The sequence below is a fragment of the Bradysia coprophila genome (assembly GCF_014529535.1).
Source record: "Bradysia coprophila strain Holo2 chromosome X unlocalized genomic scaffold, BU_Bcop_v1 contig_12, whole genome shotgun sequence".
In the NCBI taxonomy this organism is placed as follows: Eukaryota; Metazoa; Arthropoda; class Insecta; order Diptera; family Sciaridae; genus Bradysia; species Bradysia coprophila.
In genome coordinates, this window is record NW_023503293.1 from 6,857,253 (window position 1) to 6,875,583 (window position 18,331).

The 18,331-nt window shown below is 34.0% G+C and overlaps 1 protein-coding gene across 9 annotated transcripts in view; it reads right to left on the reverse strand.

Annotated features, from left to right (window-relative positions):
• Positions 1 to 18,331, reverse strand: part of LOC119067372 (rho GTPase-activating protein 21) — a 162,525-nt gene that overhangs the window by 24,268 nt on the left and 119,926 nt on the right. For 5 of the 9 annotated variants that reach the window (XM_037170284.1, XM_037170287.1, XM_037170289.1 and 2 more), the window contains exons 3-12: positions 10,435 to 10,533; positions 9,157 to 9,414; positions 8,851 to 9,086; positions 7,692 to 8,140; positions 7,065 to 7,455; positions 6,870 to 7,001; positions 4,001 to 4,098; positions 3,743 to 3,799; positions 1,484 to 1,669; positions 973 to 1,296 (exon numbers count right to left, since the gene is read on the reverse strand). In XM_037170284.1, the coding sequence (XP_037026179.1) occupies positions 973 to 1,296; positions 1,484 to 1,669; positions 3,743 to 3,799; positions 4,001 to 4,098; positions 6,870 to 7,001; positions 7,065 to 7,455; positions 7,692 to 8,140; positions 8,851 to 9,086; positions 9,157 to 9,414; positions 10,435 to 10,533 (2,230 nt within the window). Of the gene's footprint in view, positions 1 to 972; positions 1,297 to 1,483; positions 1,670 to 3,742; positions 3,800 to 4,000; positions 4,099 to 6,869; positions 7,002 to 7,064; positions 7,456 to 7,691; positions 8,141 to 8,850; positions 9,087 to 9,156; positions 9,415 to 10,434; positions 10,534 to 11,817; positions 11,848 to 18,331 lie in introns of those variants that run through there. The other 4 variants (XM_037170292.1, XM_037170291.1, XM_037170286.1 and 1 more) reach the window with 3 other exon arrangements.

Genomic DNA, 18,331 nt, shown 5'->3' on the forward strand with positions numbered 1-18,331 from the left:
GTGGTTTTAGTTCATGCTTTTACAGACATACGATGGACGACGCAAGGGAAATATTTAGTCCAAAATTTCGATTTTTTTTTTCATTCAAACTCATAACCTATGTGTCCAGTATAAAGTTCTGATTTTTACAATCGAATTTCGTTCGAAAGTGTTCAGTTTATAGCCTTTTTTGAATAGGTCAATGCACTTGTGGCTATTCAAACTCTGAAAGGATAATGAAAAAGATGTAAACTGTCGCTGTGTCTTTTTCAAAAAATGTCGGATCCTCTTTTCATTTTGCCTACCAGAATTTAGTCGTCCCTTTGTTCTTACATCCCATATTTCACACATCCCACTTAAAGCCAAGGTTACAACAGCCCTGAATAAAACGATAACGACATTATGCGGCATTATGACATCATCTATAATCCATTATACTTTCACTTCCTCAATCAAGGCCTATTTTTGGCAATTTTAAGAACTTTTTGATTTTAGTGAATTTTAAGATTTTTTTAAAACAGATTTTTGTAAATTTTAGGAATGTTTTAAGAGTTTAAATCTAAAAGATAGGACCCTGTCTTCAATAAAAAATGTATTTAACCAAAAGGAAGCTTTCTGGACTTATCAATAAAAATTAGAGTAATAACTTTAGCAAATGAATAGGGCATATGTTTCTCTGTATTGAGTTTAAATACACATGATGTACATACGAATGATTAAGATCGTGCCTGGCATACATTGAAAAGGAAGATTGAAAACCTCGTAATACATTCCACCACAATAAACCGAAATTTTTTCATTTTTTTTTCTTTTTGTGTAAGTAAGTCATACCATTCCTGACCATCATTCCACAGAACACAAAATATCGATTATAAAAAACTAATTTCAACCAAAAAAGCATAGACAACAAAAATAAACTAAACAAACAGAAGAAGTCATGAACCACATATTTCAAAAGTTAGACCGATAATTAAATTATAGTAGATGTCGGACCTGGTATAATCAATGTGGTCGGTCGCACAGCCATCGAGAAACGCTGATGTTGCTGTTTCGAATCAACCGTTTTCATTTCAATATCATCACCACATTTGTTTTCATTTTTATCCAAATCGTCGCTTTCCACATCACATTCACCAAAATCAAATGGATTGTCGTCGCAATCGGACGCACTGCCCGTTAGAATAGTCTGATTTCGATGAATTATTTTCATTGCCATCATATCGGAATCGTCGGACAAATGCTTGTTTGATGTCGGTGGTTGGGTGTGATTGAAATTTACGTCGATCGAGTGATAGTCGTGTTGATTGGATGATAAAGCTATTTTTTTTATTTTCGTATAATTTGATGGCGCATGTGTCAGCAAAATTAAAATTGTCAGAAAAAAAACGGAAAAACAAAAATAAGAAGCGAAATTCCAGAAAATGAATAAAAACAAATTTGTGAAACTTTTGACTTTTTTCAGCAAAGTGTAAAAAGCACAAAATTCATCAACAAAAAACCTTACCTCCAATTTGCTGTACTGAGTTCGTTTGTGGTCGCATCTTTCGACGGAAATCCTGCGGCTCATAGTAAATATTAAATTTGTCGGATTCATTACGCGTCGAATCGGCTGATAGTGATCGTGTACGATCGCTACGATCTTGTAGAAACAATTCACCTCGGTCTGTACTCTCGGATCGATCATTTTCATCTGCAATACATATACCAAGATCGTATTAATAAAGCAACAAGATCAACAAATTTTATCGTACGCTGTACAGACAAAAATGGAGCGTATTCTAACAGAATTATTGTGATGCATAACAACTAAATGTTATTGACTTTGTTAAGCTATAAAAGAAAACGTTCATTTGTAGTCGATGGTGTGATTTAACGTTTTTTTTTTTTGCAATATCGGAGCTCTTCACTTGTATAATATTCACTTATCCGACATCAAAACTGTGCCGAACTTTTTACCGACGGAATTTTTTCAGAACGTCATATGCATTGATACGCCCTTATACTAGGCTTACTGCTAAAAACAAGTTAACCGTGTACCGTACCTGTAGAAAAGCACGCAAGCGAAACAAATGAATGTAAGTCTAAATCAGTTGGAAAAACAACAGCTGACGCGATTAAAGCACAGTTCTGAAGTTGGATCGTGAACGTTCGAAAGAATTATTTTATTTTTATGAACATAGAATTTAATGAAATATGAAAAATTTGATGGTCTCGGCTAATTGCATGATAGAAAATTAGCAAAGCAAAAAGTACGGTCGGAAATGAAAAATCTAGAATCTAACTCATTCACTACGATAATGTGAAAAACGGTGAAAAAATAGGAAAGTCGTACTTAAATTAATTGCCAAAAGCGGTTGTCTTAAAAGTTTACGGTTGAACATTATTCTCATCGGAATATTTTGTCGTCTTTTTTACATTTAACAAAATTAACGAATTATCACATTTTCGTTTTCAACAGATTGAATGGTTTTTTGGTTTTTATCCCAGTAAACTGGTCGTTATACATGTGCGACAAAAATTTCGACTCAAAAATAATACAAAATAATACAAAAACATAAAACAAAAAGGTGATAATTCATAATTTTTCATAATTGTAATATCTAAATTGTAACAACTAACCCCAAAAGATTGAGTCACTTAACTCTCTAAATCGCACGGCTTTTTTACAAGTCGACTATGGGGAAGGATCTAGCTGAAGACTAAGCAAAGCGATTTTGAACTCGTTTTTTGTCCTACTACTCGAATCAGAAGTCAATTGGGTACCCCTCAGAAAAACTTTATTTTCGTTAAGGAAAACCGTGTTCATTCAGGCTTCAAGGCTTGTCGTGAATGAATAAGTTGATGTCACTCCCAGGTTACCAGCAAGCTATGTTCAAATGGAATTGAAAGAATTGAAGAAATGGAAAACGATATTCGAAGCGTAAATTCGCTCTTTTCTTCCTACAGAAAATAAGCAAATTGATGCGGTGTCATGGAGCTTCCAACTATGACGTATTTTTATATGATGACTCGACTCATAATGCAAATCTTTCGAAAACGGCAACTGTATCGACATATAATCACTGAATCTGCTACTTCATCAACAGGAAAGATAGATTTTTGACACAACAACTCTATTACTTCAATTGTTCAAACATACGTTCTCTTACAAAAACAAACACTAGTCAGAGCTCATCAATTACGTTTGTAGCCGTTGTCGATAGCAGATGACTAGCTTCGTCAGAAAGATTTTATTTCCTTTGATGATCATTATCAGTCATTCTACCTTCCTTTTGGCCCAACCATTTCGCACTAAATGATCAATTCTGGTCCCTAAGTTTATTTTCTTTCTTCTTTTTTATGAAATGAGAATCATCCGGTATATTACAGTCTTACAATTACTGGACATAAGTTTTGTTTTAACGAATCGGTGATTGGATGAATGGATTAGTAACATCAAAATGTCGAAATTTTTAATAGAATGATCAAGCGAGAACTAAATGTTTCTTTTGCAACAAAGTCAATGATTGTTTTCGATTATGGTTTTATTACAAAACTAACGGTAACATTCGTTGCTTATATCTCTTGATGTATGTTCAATCAACTTCGGTAGCGCTCTTAAAACATTAGATGAAAGATGTGCAAACTAAATTTCTCTAAAATACTGTCCACTAAGTTTTAGATGGTCAAAGACAGTTTCAATATGAGATAATTGATTTTTTTTAGAAAACTATACATGATACACTAGGTGTTATTACAACAACAAATTTTACTATTTCCAAACCTTTTTTTATAGCTTTTGCTCGTGTAAAAATATTAAGAAGCGGTATTCGTTGAAAACCTAATACAGAAAGTTTACCAAAATTTACCAACCAATCAACAAAATGTTTTTATTTTGTAAATGAGAAAATTAAAATTAAAAATTTGAAAAGAAATTTTTTTCTAAAATGTTTGTGTGTCAACTTCAAAATGTAAAATATAAGGAAATGTGTGTGTTGGTGGAAAATAATTTTAATAAGAGAAACAAAAAACATCAACAAACCTGAAGATAGTCTTCGCCATTCAATGCTTTCGTTGGCTTTCAGTTCAAACTCTTTGCGACGCAATGCAACATTCGGTACGACACGTTTTGTGCTTAAGCTGTGGAAAAGAACAAACAGAAAAAAAGAACTTTAAAAAAAAAATAATCGAAAACCAAGTCAATTTTGTTTGCTTTGAAATATGCGCGACAGATTATTTTTGACAATCGACACCCATCCATTCAAAACAAAGTGTAACGACACACAACAAACAAACCAAACACTTAATCAGACTAACCGAAAACTGAAAATGCGCTTAATTGTTTTCATTTCAATGTTTCGCCTAAGTGCAATGGCTACGTCAATATCAATTCCCATTAATAACGAGGTGAATTGTAATGGAAATTAAATTGAAAATCCCATTTCGAATGCAAATAAACGAAAATTTTGAAGGAACAAAAAAAAAGTTTTACTTTCAACAGAGATAACTATTGATTGAGAATTGTAAGTGTAAACATTGGAACAATTAACGGAAAAAAAAGTCGAGCGTAGTATATGGTCGGTAGGTAAAATGTTTCGATAAGATAAGATTATAAGACTTTTTCAATGAAACAAAAAAAAAATTATTTCAATTAACTTTACCAACTAATAAAAATTGAAGATAGTCGAAAATAGTAAGGTTGCTCTGACTCAAAAACCGTTCAGTATTGGACAGTTTAGAAGTAGCGAAGATCGGCTGTCAGGTCGAGTTCAATTCAGAACAATAATTGCTGATTTCATAATACAATCGGAATCTAGACTACGAAATTAAGAGGAATGGATGCTTTGTTGAAAGCCTACATTAGGGCGTTTAATAAACATTTTCGCTGATATCTTTTTACAAAAATAGTTTTTTTTTAAATGTGAGACGGCATAACCCACCGAAAATGTGTTAGCTTTTAACCAAAATCCGACACATTTGCGATCTTCATTGCGGTTTCACATTCTTCAAAAATGATTTTTACTGAAATTACTTAAGAGGAATCTACACATGGCTAAATTGTTGCCTACATTTGGGGGAAAAATTGTTATTATTTTGATGATAACTTGGGACTCTCATCCTTTTTGGAAAAAGTACGACCATGTTAGTTTCAGCAAAAATTTAAATGTCTGTGGTGATGTAACCCAACTTCGAGAAAACTCAAAATAGGTGACAATTTTCGTGAAATGTTGAGAATGTAAGTCCAAAATTATCATCAATATAATAATAATTTTACCCCGAACTGTAGGCAACAATTTAGCCATGTGTAGATTTCTCTCATTACCAAAGCTTACAAATGCTAATTCAAAAATTTTTTAAGCAGTTTTGACAAGCTCCAGGCCCTATTTGAGGGGAGTAGACCATATCGAAACTGTTCAAAACTTTCGAGGTACTTGAGTGTTCGAATTAACATTTGTAATACGATACGCCCTAATGTAGTCTCTAAATTTAAAATTTAAAAATTTCTATGGATTTGAGTCTCTAATTTCGACATGAATTTAAGTCTCACATCGTTTCACCATTTTTTTGTTGCATTGAAGTATGCTGAAAAGAGTTTACAAGCAGTACGCGCATCTGTTCATCAGTTATCGGTAACGAAGGCGAAAAATAAACGACTATCTGTGACTTCAAAAGAATTGAAGTAGCAGATTTGAAATCAATCTCTTGCTAATCGAAAGAAGTTTTAGCATGCAGACGACAAGGTTAAAACGTTTAGGATGAAAAAATAAGTCGAAGTCTAATTTTAGTTTGGATGTAAAATTACCAAACTGATTGTCAAAAGTATAACTGCTACTTCAACCCAAAAACAAAGTGAAAGATTTTACTCGCAGCATCAGCCTTACTCGTCTTAAAAAGATCTAAACATCAATGTGATCTACTAGCTCGTTAGCTTTAAGGAGCTTTGAATTTACATTGAATTCCAATGTTTCATCTGCGCCGATTTTCTCACAATTTCACGGTCTTTGGAATTTCAACTGTAGCCTTTCTGGGGAGCATTGCAGTACTTTGTTTCGTAATTTTTATGTTTACAGCATACTCAAATGCTCAAGAGCCAATTTGAAGGCATGTCTTTGTCGTCTTATTAGTTAAGTATTGAGCTTGTTCTAGCCAAGGTAAAGAAATCATTGAAATCAATTTGAATATTTGGATGTAAGATGAGACCACTCGAAAAAATGTTGTGTTAAGAGACATCAATGCTCAGCTAAAATTGTAGCCGAGATTTGCGTGTCTCGGTATTTCATTTTTGATCAGAAAATATTGAAAAATATAGGAACGCCATAACGCGTTACCTTTAAATTAGTTTTGGTTGTAGCGGTTTGATCATGTCTGAGAAAAGTGAACAGTTTAACGAAATTTTCATGAGCTGCCCAGTTTTTTTAGAGCTGGGCAAACTGCTAAACTCTCGGCTAAACTAAATCTATTATCTGTTGAAAGCTAACACATTCGTGGTCGGAATTGCGGTCGTCCATTTTTGAAAAAGGATTCTGTAGCAAAGATATCACTAAAAGTGAACTAAAATCCAGTATTTAAAAAACGCCCAAATTAATGCTTTTCACGATGCCTCTTAAGGATTCGTGGTATCGAATGTGATTTTTTGGAATTTTGAAGAAATGAAAATTTTTCTTCCGCCGACAATAGTTCGAATTTGTGAATTCGTAAATTTGTACTGTACTAAGAAGAAGAAGCGGGACGTATACTGCGTAAGGTACTGATTAAAAGCGAAACACATATGCAACATTGTTTCATCAAAGTAATTGAATTGACGTTGTGTCAGCGCCTCAAATAGCCAAGTAAGTTTGATGGTCGAACATATGACTCATCTAATGTGTTCGCAACGTTCTCCTGTGTCCCATTACGTCTCAGTTACTCACCGGCTCAATTCACTTCGATAGAGCGACGTTCGATCCACTGAACTGCCATCTGGTGACAACGGACGACCAGACTCAAATTGTTTCGTACGTTCAGAAACTATGTGTATTCCTGGTGGTGGGGACAGCATTCGGCTAAAATGGTAAAATGAAACCAATTAAATTTCGAAATCAAAATGACGACCAATGGAAACCCACCAATTTCCTTCAGCATCCAAAGCTCTCTGTTGCAAATATTGTTGATGTTGTTGCTGTAGTGACTGCGAGGGAATGCCATGATCACCGTGAATGCCATTGTAAAATTGTTCGCGTGCGAGATTATTAGCCAGCCGATGCGGTGGAAGGGTGTTTGTCGACTTAACTTGTAATGGCATTATGTCAGTGTTTCTTTGGATTGCAATGCTATTATCACTGTGTTCGCTCAATGTTTTGCTACTGGTCATTGAATCGCCACTGTTTTCGTTGTTTATAATGGAATCATTGGTGGACGACCGTTTGCTACTGTTGTTCGAATCGAATTCTTGCGGTGGCCAAACGGTTTTCTGTAGCCGTTTTGGACGTGCATAAAATTCGCGATGACGTATATTCGCTGAAAGTGAAAAGAAGATTGATGAGTCTATTTTCTGAAAAATTCAGATTTTTTGTTTTGTTTTAATGACAAGACTTTTTATTGTTTCAACGGTCGTTTATGTACAGCAGTACAACTCAGCCAAAATAAACGAAAGTCTCGCAAAATTAATGACTTCTACGAAACAAAAACAAAACGACAACCACGAAATGAATCATTTTAGAAAAAAAAAAGTAAAACAAAATTTAACGACTCACCGACATCACTATTGACACCATGCACTTGTGACTGTGTCACCGGCGTTCCTCTCAGAAATTCTTCTTTCTGTTCAACACTTTTCCGCAGACGTGTCATAATTGCATTATCACCCAAATCGCTAGTCAGTGTCGAACCCGATTCATACGACGATCCTACCGAAGATGTGGCCGATGCTGATGATTCTCGCCGGTCCAACGACGATGAAATCAATCGAGACAAATGCGGATCGAATGCCAGTATTGGTGCAACGTCACGTCTCTGGTTGGCATAAATGTTATTCTGAATGGGATTGTAGTTGGCCTGAAGACGCACTTGACCATTGCCTATACTACTGGCATGTCCATGATGAATCTGCAGAATTTCCTCGCCGCGCCGATGAATGTCGGATGCCGCTTGAGGTTCAGCACGACTGCGATAGTGTGTATATGGGTCAGAGTATATCATATCACTAAAAGTAGACAAACAATTTTATTGGCAATTTGTAGTGTTATACCTGGTATTGCAGGTTCTACAGTTATAATAGCTGTGATAAACATGAATTAGAAAATAGTCAAGAGTCGAGAATTATAGCAAGTCATACCGACTGAACCAATATTTGAACAGTTTGTCTGCTAACGGCTTGGCCTAGACACAATTCTGATGATTTCGCCTGCAATACGATTACATGCAATTTTTCCGAAGAAACTAACAGCATAAGTCATTCATTATCGTAACGTCATTTGCATTGCGAACAATGCCACTTGCAATCACATTATTTATGGTTGACGTCGCTGTTGATTTGAATGTTCGAAGGGAACCAAAAATACTTTCAGTTGCGCACGTCATTTTTTATTGTTTACTCTTTAGAGTCATTTCACACATTTTAATAGTCATTGTGGCATTATACAAGTTGTTTGGCACTATTGGTAAGTTAGTCACTGTGAGTAATTATTTGAGTTTGTGATTATTGGTGTAAGGTACACTTATGAATAAATTGTTGTGTTACTCAAGGTGAGTTGCTTGTAATTGGTGACGTGATAAATAATTAAATAATTCGGTCGGTCGATACAACTTGCATTGGAACATTAGATTTTCCAGGTTAATTGGAACTTGAGAGAGCGATTGGTTAATTTTTTTGGTTCCTCATCAATGACGAGTAAAGAGCAAAGGATCACTCACCTATTTGCAGAATTATTATTGCGAACACTATCCTTAGTTCTAGAATTCGATATATCACGTTGAAATTGCACTGCTAATGTTTTGCTCGGCTTTATCACATGCTTTTCGGGAACACCATCAACGGCAAATTTACCAGCCGTATCGCCTTCTTTCGGTGTGTTTGCTGTTCCTGTTAGTGCACACGGTTGTCTTGGTCGCTGATTCGTTTCAGGATTGTGTGCAGTTTCGCTAAAAAACTGTTTACGAAATCGAAATGAGTGAAATCAATTATACTCTCAGGTGCTCTGTCTGCTATTAAATACTTACAGTTTGTAAGATATCACATTCTTTGGGTACAACACTTAAAGTTAAGCTGCTCGGTGCCTGTTGTATAGTAGCCACAACTCGATTGTACGGTGTTCCAGCCACTGGCATCCCGTTTACCGACAATAGCCGATCTCCTGTTTGTAAACCAGCGAAATGTGCCGGACCGTATGGACGAACTTCTTTCACAAACACTGTGTCCATAGGCTGGGTTAAGTTAAGTGCACCGCCAGTGTTTGTTTGCTCTGAATTAGATGATTTCTGAAGGAGGAAAAAAATGTGGAATTTCATTATGAGATTCAAGATCTTGTTTAAACGAACTGGCAACTTTTTGTCACATCGACAGCTTTAATATATTTAACATTTAAAAAAAAAGTATTGCCGTGACTGTGGTCTTCTACCGACTCGTATGTTTTAATTTAGAATGGCCTTTGTATCGTATCGAATTACTACGATATTGACGTGTGCAATTTGGAACCTGTGTATCGTGGCATGTCTGTCAATAGTTTTTGCTTACTCGCTTTTTGACTCCACCATTTAGCGAGTTACTGACAAATCGGTAATACGCGTGTAAGGACATCGACCGAGAAAATGTCCTGATAATTCATACCGATCATTGGCCGAATTTACTGAAATTTCGCAAAATTATTCGATTTGATTCGGTAAATTTTCGATAATTCTCGGTAAATTTCCAGAAATTTGGTAAATTAATGAATCAATAAAAAGCTCTGATATCAGCCCAAAATTTGAAATGTCATTCTGGAGCGTGATGGTACATCTGTTTTACAATTCGTCGGCTCGTTAGTAGTTGAAGTTCACTCCGTCTCACAACTCCGTTGAGTAGTCTGCAAAGCAGAGTCTATGTTTTCTTTTCTAAGGTATTTCTCTCGAGGTTGGTACTAGTTTTACAAGTGGAATGAGTGTTAAGTTGTTTGATTCAAATACGACTGATTCAATGACATTATTGAAGAATATTATGAAGACGGACTAAATCACTCAGCTCAAGAATACCATTTCCGAGTTGAGGTATGAGAATCAAAATCACTGAATGTCATTCACCAATAAATTGACTGCATTTCGTACACTCATGTTTTGTTTATTTTCTTCTCTTAGTAATAAAATCAATAAACCGAAAATTCGTATTAACCAGCCGAGATATTTTGCGCAGACTTACAATTGGCAAAAAACAAATTTTACACAAACGATATAATGCGTTTTCACAAACAAAACTCAATTTAATACGTTCCATTTAAGTAGAAGAAAGAAAAAAAAACAGCTTACCGTGCATGAATCCGGTGGATAAACAATGAAGTGACGCAGGGTGAAGCCAAAACCATGACCATCTTTACGATGAACTATTATTGTCTTAGGTCCAAATATCTGTAACGAAAAGAGAGGAGAAAAAAAAAGAATTAAAATTTTTTATCAAAACAATTTTATTGTTGAGTCGTATTATATATACGCGAGAATATCGAGACAGACAGCTTTACAAATTGAATGTTGTACCTCGATTCATACATATATTTATATGTATGGATATTTACAGCAAAGATATATTGTACAAGCATAACTTATGTCATTTGAGATCATTAAAGAATTTTGTTTTGTAATAAATTATGTAGGTTGGATGACGTATAAAAATGTCTATATGTTCATTAGATGGGTATGCACATATCTACACGTATATAGCTCTGTCTGTCTATAGTTTGTTGTATTATCTCGGGTTATGTATACAAGTTGTAGATGCATGATACGTGAAATTTATTAGTGACGTTCAATTTATATGCCAGAGATGTGAATGATGAGGTCGACGAACTTATTTATTTTCGAATCAAGAAAATAATGAATCAAAAAACGTAAATTAATCATCTACGATATCGTCAGTGAGTTCTTTTTTTTGCCAAATAGATTTACGCATCAGTTCGATCTACTTTATGTTAATTAACTAATTTATGGCTTTTTAATAGTGCTTCTCTTAATCCGAACATACATATAAAACTGATTGATGTATTACGATGTAGACGAAAAATGAAACGCTGAAAGTCGTACATTCTCTCGCAATATTCGATTCGATTTAATTTCTTTTCTTTTTTTTCTCGAAAATTTATTTGAGGTAGGCTTATGGATATGGTATATATTCACCGTAACAATTTTCTTTACAAATAAATTTAAGCGAGAAAAAAAAAAGAATTACGTTACACAATAGGTCAATTGGTTGGTGTGCGCCTCAGCATTCACATTCATTAATTTAAACTAATTACAAAAACCTAAATTTTACAATTATGATATTTGAGTAATTTGTTTATTTAATCAAGCATAAATGAAACGATCTCGACCATTAAAACGTGTAAGGAGTTTATAGAATTTAATTTTACGTAATGTTCGGATCATAAATAAATTTGTAATTGTCGTAAGCTTCTTGACTCTACCATTCAACGCGGTACATTGATATTTTGTTGTCTTAACTTTACTGTTAGTACAGTTCTTGACAAAATGTTTAAAGAACAGTCGTGGCAAAATAATTTTGATTTCGTTTCACAGTCACATTTCGATGGAATTACTGGTAGTAGCTCTATGACGACATGTATACAATTTTATACGCAATGTTGCTTGGAAGTACTATTTGTAATTCAAGGATGGAAAGCGATGGAGATATCGTTATACCTTGAAAAGGTCCATCGCTACACAGGTGTTGAAAACGTCAAGCTCGAAGAGCCTCGTACTATCCATGAAAAAACGTCAGGCGCTGACGGGACGTCTCGTTTGATTCGTGTGGTTATAAATTAATGTGTTCGAATCTGTAAGAATGATTTGTTCAGTAGAATTTTCATTCATTTCTATTTCTCAACTGAATGGCCAATAAAACCATTAAGAGAGTCCTGTGTTATGCAAGCTCGGTTTTACATATTATATATCTCTAAAACGACTTCAATCGGTGCTGGTACCTTGGACATAAATGCTAAATAATTTCCTTTTAAAATAAACTACCACGCAAATGACAGATGAATTTATCAACACTTCCACGGCATTATTTCGCTTCTTTTTGTTATTTCAAAAGACGTTGCAAGTCTAATAACCAGAGCCGGGTTAACACGATGGGCCTTAGGGGCTTAGCCCCTTGGCGCTGGATAAAAGTGGCGCTGGAAAATTAATAATGAATCGTGTTTAGTTTACTGGTTTCATTAAAATAAACTACTTTTACCGATATTTGAAAAAAAAATCCTGCGGCGCAATTAAACAGATATGGCATCACAGTTTTAACATTTTCTTGTTTGGAAATTCCTGATATCCACCGTATCCAGAATACTGGGAAATCAGGAAAATTGAACTTCAAATTCTTGATTGGCATTTTATTTCCGATAAGAAAATCAGTTTTATCATCGGGAAATTTCAGCTCTTAGCATACTCGTTTAGTAGTAGCATATGTCCTACAAAAGTCATTTAGAGGTAATAACATGGCAGATGTAAAATTGTTCCTCAAAATCAATCCAGGGTATCGACGAATTTTGTCTAAGAATTCATTCACGAAACCATGAAAGAAAAATAAAGTTGCACACACAGTCTTGAAAGTTTCTTGATGGAAAGAATCTACAAATTCTTTGCTCGCTTCGCTCGGGGTTACTTTCTCCTTCCTTTCAGTTTTAAACGAATATCAGCAAAATGAAAAAAACTAGGCCCACCTTACGGGTAGGTCAGGTCCTTTCACTGACTGAATTTTTCAATCAATTTTTGCGATTGTTATATCGTTATATCGATTGTTGTATCATAAAACTGTCCATCGATTCTCATGTTATCGTAACCATAAATATTCGTAACTTGAGAGCTGCGTGTATAAGATCCCATAACGCGAAAATACGAAGAAGATTTCTTGCTTATGTTTTGAACAAAAATGAAACTCGTTCAATTTTTTTACAAACAGCTTACCACGAAATCACTCAAAAAAAAATCTTTTCGAAATGAATTCTGGATTATTACTCCAATACTTTCCATTAACGAGCCTAGCCTCAGAAATTTCAGTCCTCTCGATTCAAAAACTTTTTTGGAAATACATTCAGAATTACTCGAGACGAAAATTCTTTTGAGAATATCATAGAGATCACCCGTTCCTTTTTAGCTCATCTTCAAACTTAACCTCAGGAATTTCATTTCTTGACGATAAAAAATGGAAATTCTCAAGTTATCTTGTTATCAATAGACGAGACAAAAATTCTTTTGGGAGTATCATAGAGATCGCATCGCCCAGTTTACGTTCTTATTACCATTCCTCCGAACCGATCGTTAGGATATTGTCAGGATATCGACACTAATATTATTTTTAATACGTTTAATACAGTCAAAGGCAGTCAATTTTCAGCATAAATTTGCTTCAGCTGTTTTTCAGCTGATCCACACATACAATCAAAACTGGTTTTCCTTGTTCATACGGTTGAAACTGATACACGCACGTGCAAGATAGTGGTAAAACCGTATAAAGACGTATAAACGGTTGTGATTGTTTGTATGGATCAGCTGAAAAACAGCTGAAGCTAATTTATGCTGAAAATTGACTGCCTTTGACTGTACGTTCACGAACAATAAAAGCCATGTTTTTGTAATTGGCGCTCGAAAACTAATAGCCCCGTGGAGCTGAAAACCTTAATCCGGCTCTGCTAATAACCGATATAAAGTGTACTCGAATTCCTAAATGGAAGTCAAATAAGTTTTTCTGACAACCTTTCCATTAAGCCTTCCTCTTCATCTGTCAATGCGATCTTTTTCCGCGAGGTCTTTCGTGGAAACATAATTCTACGTACGTACGACAAATAAATAATCCCATAAATCGTGGCTGCGCTTAGAATTTAATCATTGAAATTTAATCTGTTAACAAGCAGAAATATTCAAATATGTTGTTCGTACTGTAACGATAGCAGTTGAATCACGATTAACGACTGTATAGGGGAACTTTTAAACTCGTAGGGATCGCAATTATCAGATTTAAGGATCCGGGTGGTATATTGTTAGCATTAGCCCACGTCAATGTTCATATATATTGAGGCACTAGTGCGTAAAAGCAACGTTAGTAGAAATGAGTATCCCACTCCTGTACATAAAATCTGGTTTCTAATATGTTGTTCCCAAATGGAAAGAACTAATGCGCAAAAAATAGCTATTTATTAATCATGATTCCAATGCCAGCGTTACATAGAATATTCGGGGACTATTATGATTTAGCTTGCGCGGTCATAGTTTAATAAGGTCGAATTTACATGTATAATTACGTACAGACAGTTTTTCTACTGTTGAATGCTACGAATCCATGTTCTTATAACCATAACAATTGGATTTTCTATACTAAACCATCATAATCAAATGTAATTCATGTAAATTATCAATATAAATGACCAATCACCGAGATAGAAGTGCTGCTCAACACATTAACCACTTAAAAAATTGATTTATCTCTTTTTTTTGAACGAATAAATTTTTACATTTAAGTGTATCAAATATGTTAGATTGTCTCAACAAAAACCGTGTTGAAACGACATCTTTATTCCCCTATCCCTCCAAATCAGTAATGTCAATAGTTGAGTTTATTGACAAAACATTATTTGAATGTGGTTTTCATTCTATTTTTTCTTCTTTCGTACATTTCTCTGTCACAATCCATCTAGATGTGGCGACCCGAGGGACGTTCGAAGCGCTCAGGTCAAAATCGTACATTTTACATCCATGTGTACCATAATGTATACTATTTCTACGTCGATATTATGTAATCAAATGTGTAAATCAAACTATCAACTGAATTAATTGACGTTATGTGGATAGACACATGTATATATACGCGCACATGTGTTCGATTCAAAAATTCAAAATTGTACATCATCGAATAATGTATGTTGTTGGTCTATACCCATCTATACAATACAATAATCGAATGAATAATTGGTAAAAATACATGGAATAATAACTCATCAATTTATATATCTAACGTAAAATTACTTGGTAAAAGAACTACATTTTTCATGTTAAATCTTCCAATATGTTTCATGGTGTGTTACTGTCTTCTCATTTTAATTTAATATCTATATAGCCAAATGGATTCTATTCAATTATGTGATTGTTAAGACAAGATTTTTCTTTCGAAGATGAACAAAAAAAAATCTCTGTCGAGATATTGCTAACTCATATATTAAACGTACACACACCACAGTGTACGATATAAAACGGGAGTGATGTGATGTTTTGACGAAGATAGACCATTGTATACATTGGAGTGTAATTTGTCAAAATGATTCATCTCGTCAGATGCGATTAACTTTTTTTTCTGAAATTATTTTATTTATGTTAAAAATCTGGCATCCAGCTCAACGACGATAGATGAACTCATATTGACCAGAAGCTTGATTACATTAGAAAATAGTTTTTTTTTTCTTGTTGACGTAGTCAAGCATATACATATAAAATTGAAACACGGATGGATATTCGATGGATTTTATGTTCGGAAAAATTGCATGTTTAATTTCATGGATAATGATGACAAAAATAAACTTGAAAGTCAAGCTTTTCTATCGGTCATAATTATCAGCATAATTATCATCATAAAAATTAATTAAAATTACAACTCTCCGTACACACATTATAATGCCAAAACATTAGGAAATAGACGATAACGACAGCGGACAACTTATTATATACTTTCTACCATTAAAAAGTTATTAAACGAGCAAAATTGTCCGGTTAGTACTTTAAATGTGGATGAAGATGAGTGGTACGACACATTTGAAACGTAAATTAAATGTCGTTACATAGCTTAGACGAAGTACTACATCCAATGATATCATGGTGAAAACAAGAGTCAATTTTTTTTTATTTCTGCAATCCATACCTACACTTATAATGACCAAACCAGTCGCGTGTAGTGAAATTGGATAGAGAGAAAAAAAAATGAAAACTAAAAATGATTGAATGTAAAATCATTCGGTTAATTGCAGATGACACAATAAGACGACACTGATGTGTATAGACTGTGTAGTAGAGTAGATTCTGTTATCTTAAAAACTAGTCTCCTCAATTATTATATGAATTTATTAAAATGATAAATTCAGAGTTGTCTAAGTATGTCTACAACCTTCGCTTCAAATTTTACATTACAGGACGACTGTTCCAACAGTCTTTTATTATGGTTACTTCACTTCAATTCAGAATAATTTCACTAATATGAAATAAGAGACTTTTGTGTGTGCGCACAGGAAATAACAATGAGCCAATTTAAAGGTTGTAATTTGAATTATTTTTCATGTGCTGCTGAAATTCTAGCAAAATACTTTATCGCCAACGACAAATAATTATTTGCGATTTCTGTAGCCGTCGGTGACAACACTTTTCGGTGATAAATTTTCGGTGTAAGAGATGTAATTGTCTGTCATGTTAGCTGTTACTTTATTCTGCAGATAGAAAATTCTTGTGTCGGATTGTATTGTGACTGTATCTTGGGTAAATACTTGAAAAGGCTCTCTTATGATTCTTCATCTGGTTACACATTTTACCGTAGCGAAATTCAAATTCGTGGTTAACTCAACCTACAACTATGTTAACTCAACTATAGTATAACAAACAATGTTAATGACGATATGTTTGACGGAAAAATTGATGGTCGGACTAACGAATTAATTAATTAATGAGGATGTACTAAATTTTCAAGTCATAAACTCAAATGTATTAATCTCGTTAGACTAGAAACTGTAGCTGCCAGAAAGGTGACCTGGAGCACTATAAAATCAGAAGTGCGGTGGCTGTATTTTTCCATTTGTGCAATGTAATGCTTCAGGGTAACTATATAGTAAATTGAGAGAAATCAATTGTACTCCGTCTAAGATACAAATAATATGAGCGACCCATGGTCACAGTCACTGACCATATTTTACAAATGTAAAAATGAGGACACGATTCTCTGTAGTACTTTTCATCTCGAAAATTGCACGCTTTAGGCGATGCAACGGGCGCCAAAATAAGACAATAGGCTATACAATTACGATGCATTTATAATGGTATCACTCAATTACAATTCATTCAGTAATTAAACATCAAAAAATGTAAAATGAGCAACTGATCAGTTACAAAATAAAGAAATAAGATCGACCCAAACGAGATAGTCTCATTACATGGACTTTGAAAACACAGCAAATACCCGTAATTCTATACTGTTGAATGTAACACTTTTAAACGGACAATCTTACAATAAATTGAGATGAAAAATTACAAAATCAAAAGAAACAAATGGCTGTGTAAATATTGCACGGTCTCTGCCCAAAGGCTATCAATCAATTTATAAACATTTTTAGCTGGGTTACCGAGTTGTCGATATAATCCAACCTTAGCAATTTATATAAAAAAAGAAAAATAAATTAACAAAATAAATTTTGTACTAAGCCAGGCATTATGATTGGCCTTGACATTTTCGTAAAAATTATTGAAATCGTTTATTATTTTCGCTACAAAAGTTGGCCATTTATTGTTCCCTTTGTTCTATGCTTACGATAGGAAAACACTTTTTTTTTGCTTCTCTAAAACATTGCGTAATTGTAAATTTTTAATAGCACCTCAGAGCACACTCGCGTGCGATTAGCTGGATTAAATTTCAAGCAAAAATAAGACCAACAAAAAAGGAGGCAAACTCACGATTACAACGTTGAAAATATTAATGGTAAAATAAAACGATGCCTCACTATATTTTAGTTTTAATTAATTTTCTTCTGAAATAAAAATCGTGCACAATGTTCAAATCTTGAGCATTTTTGAAACTTCTTATTACTATACCACACATAATAATGTCGTGTAATGTTGTGTAAGAGCTCCAACATAAAATGGTAATTACCGTCGATCTTTTATTACAATTTGCTATTCACACCTGAGTGCGATTTAGCATCACATTTGATTTTATTTGCGATGAATAATGTTTTATTGTATCAAATTTCTGTATTGTTCTTTTATTTGCGTTATTGATTGTGGCGATTAATCTTTACAGAAAAAAAAAACGAGTAAAATAATCTTTCCTAATGCGTATTATGTGTGTATGTTGTAAGTGCTTTCAATGAAATTGGGTAAAACTTTGAGGCAACTTTTTTTTTTGAATAGACCTAATCCAACGGTTTATTTCGAGATGTTTTTTTTTGGTTCTGTTGTCGATTAGAGTTTGTGT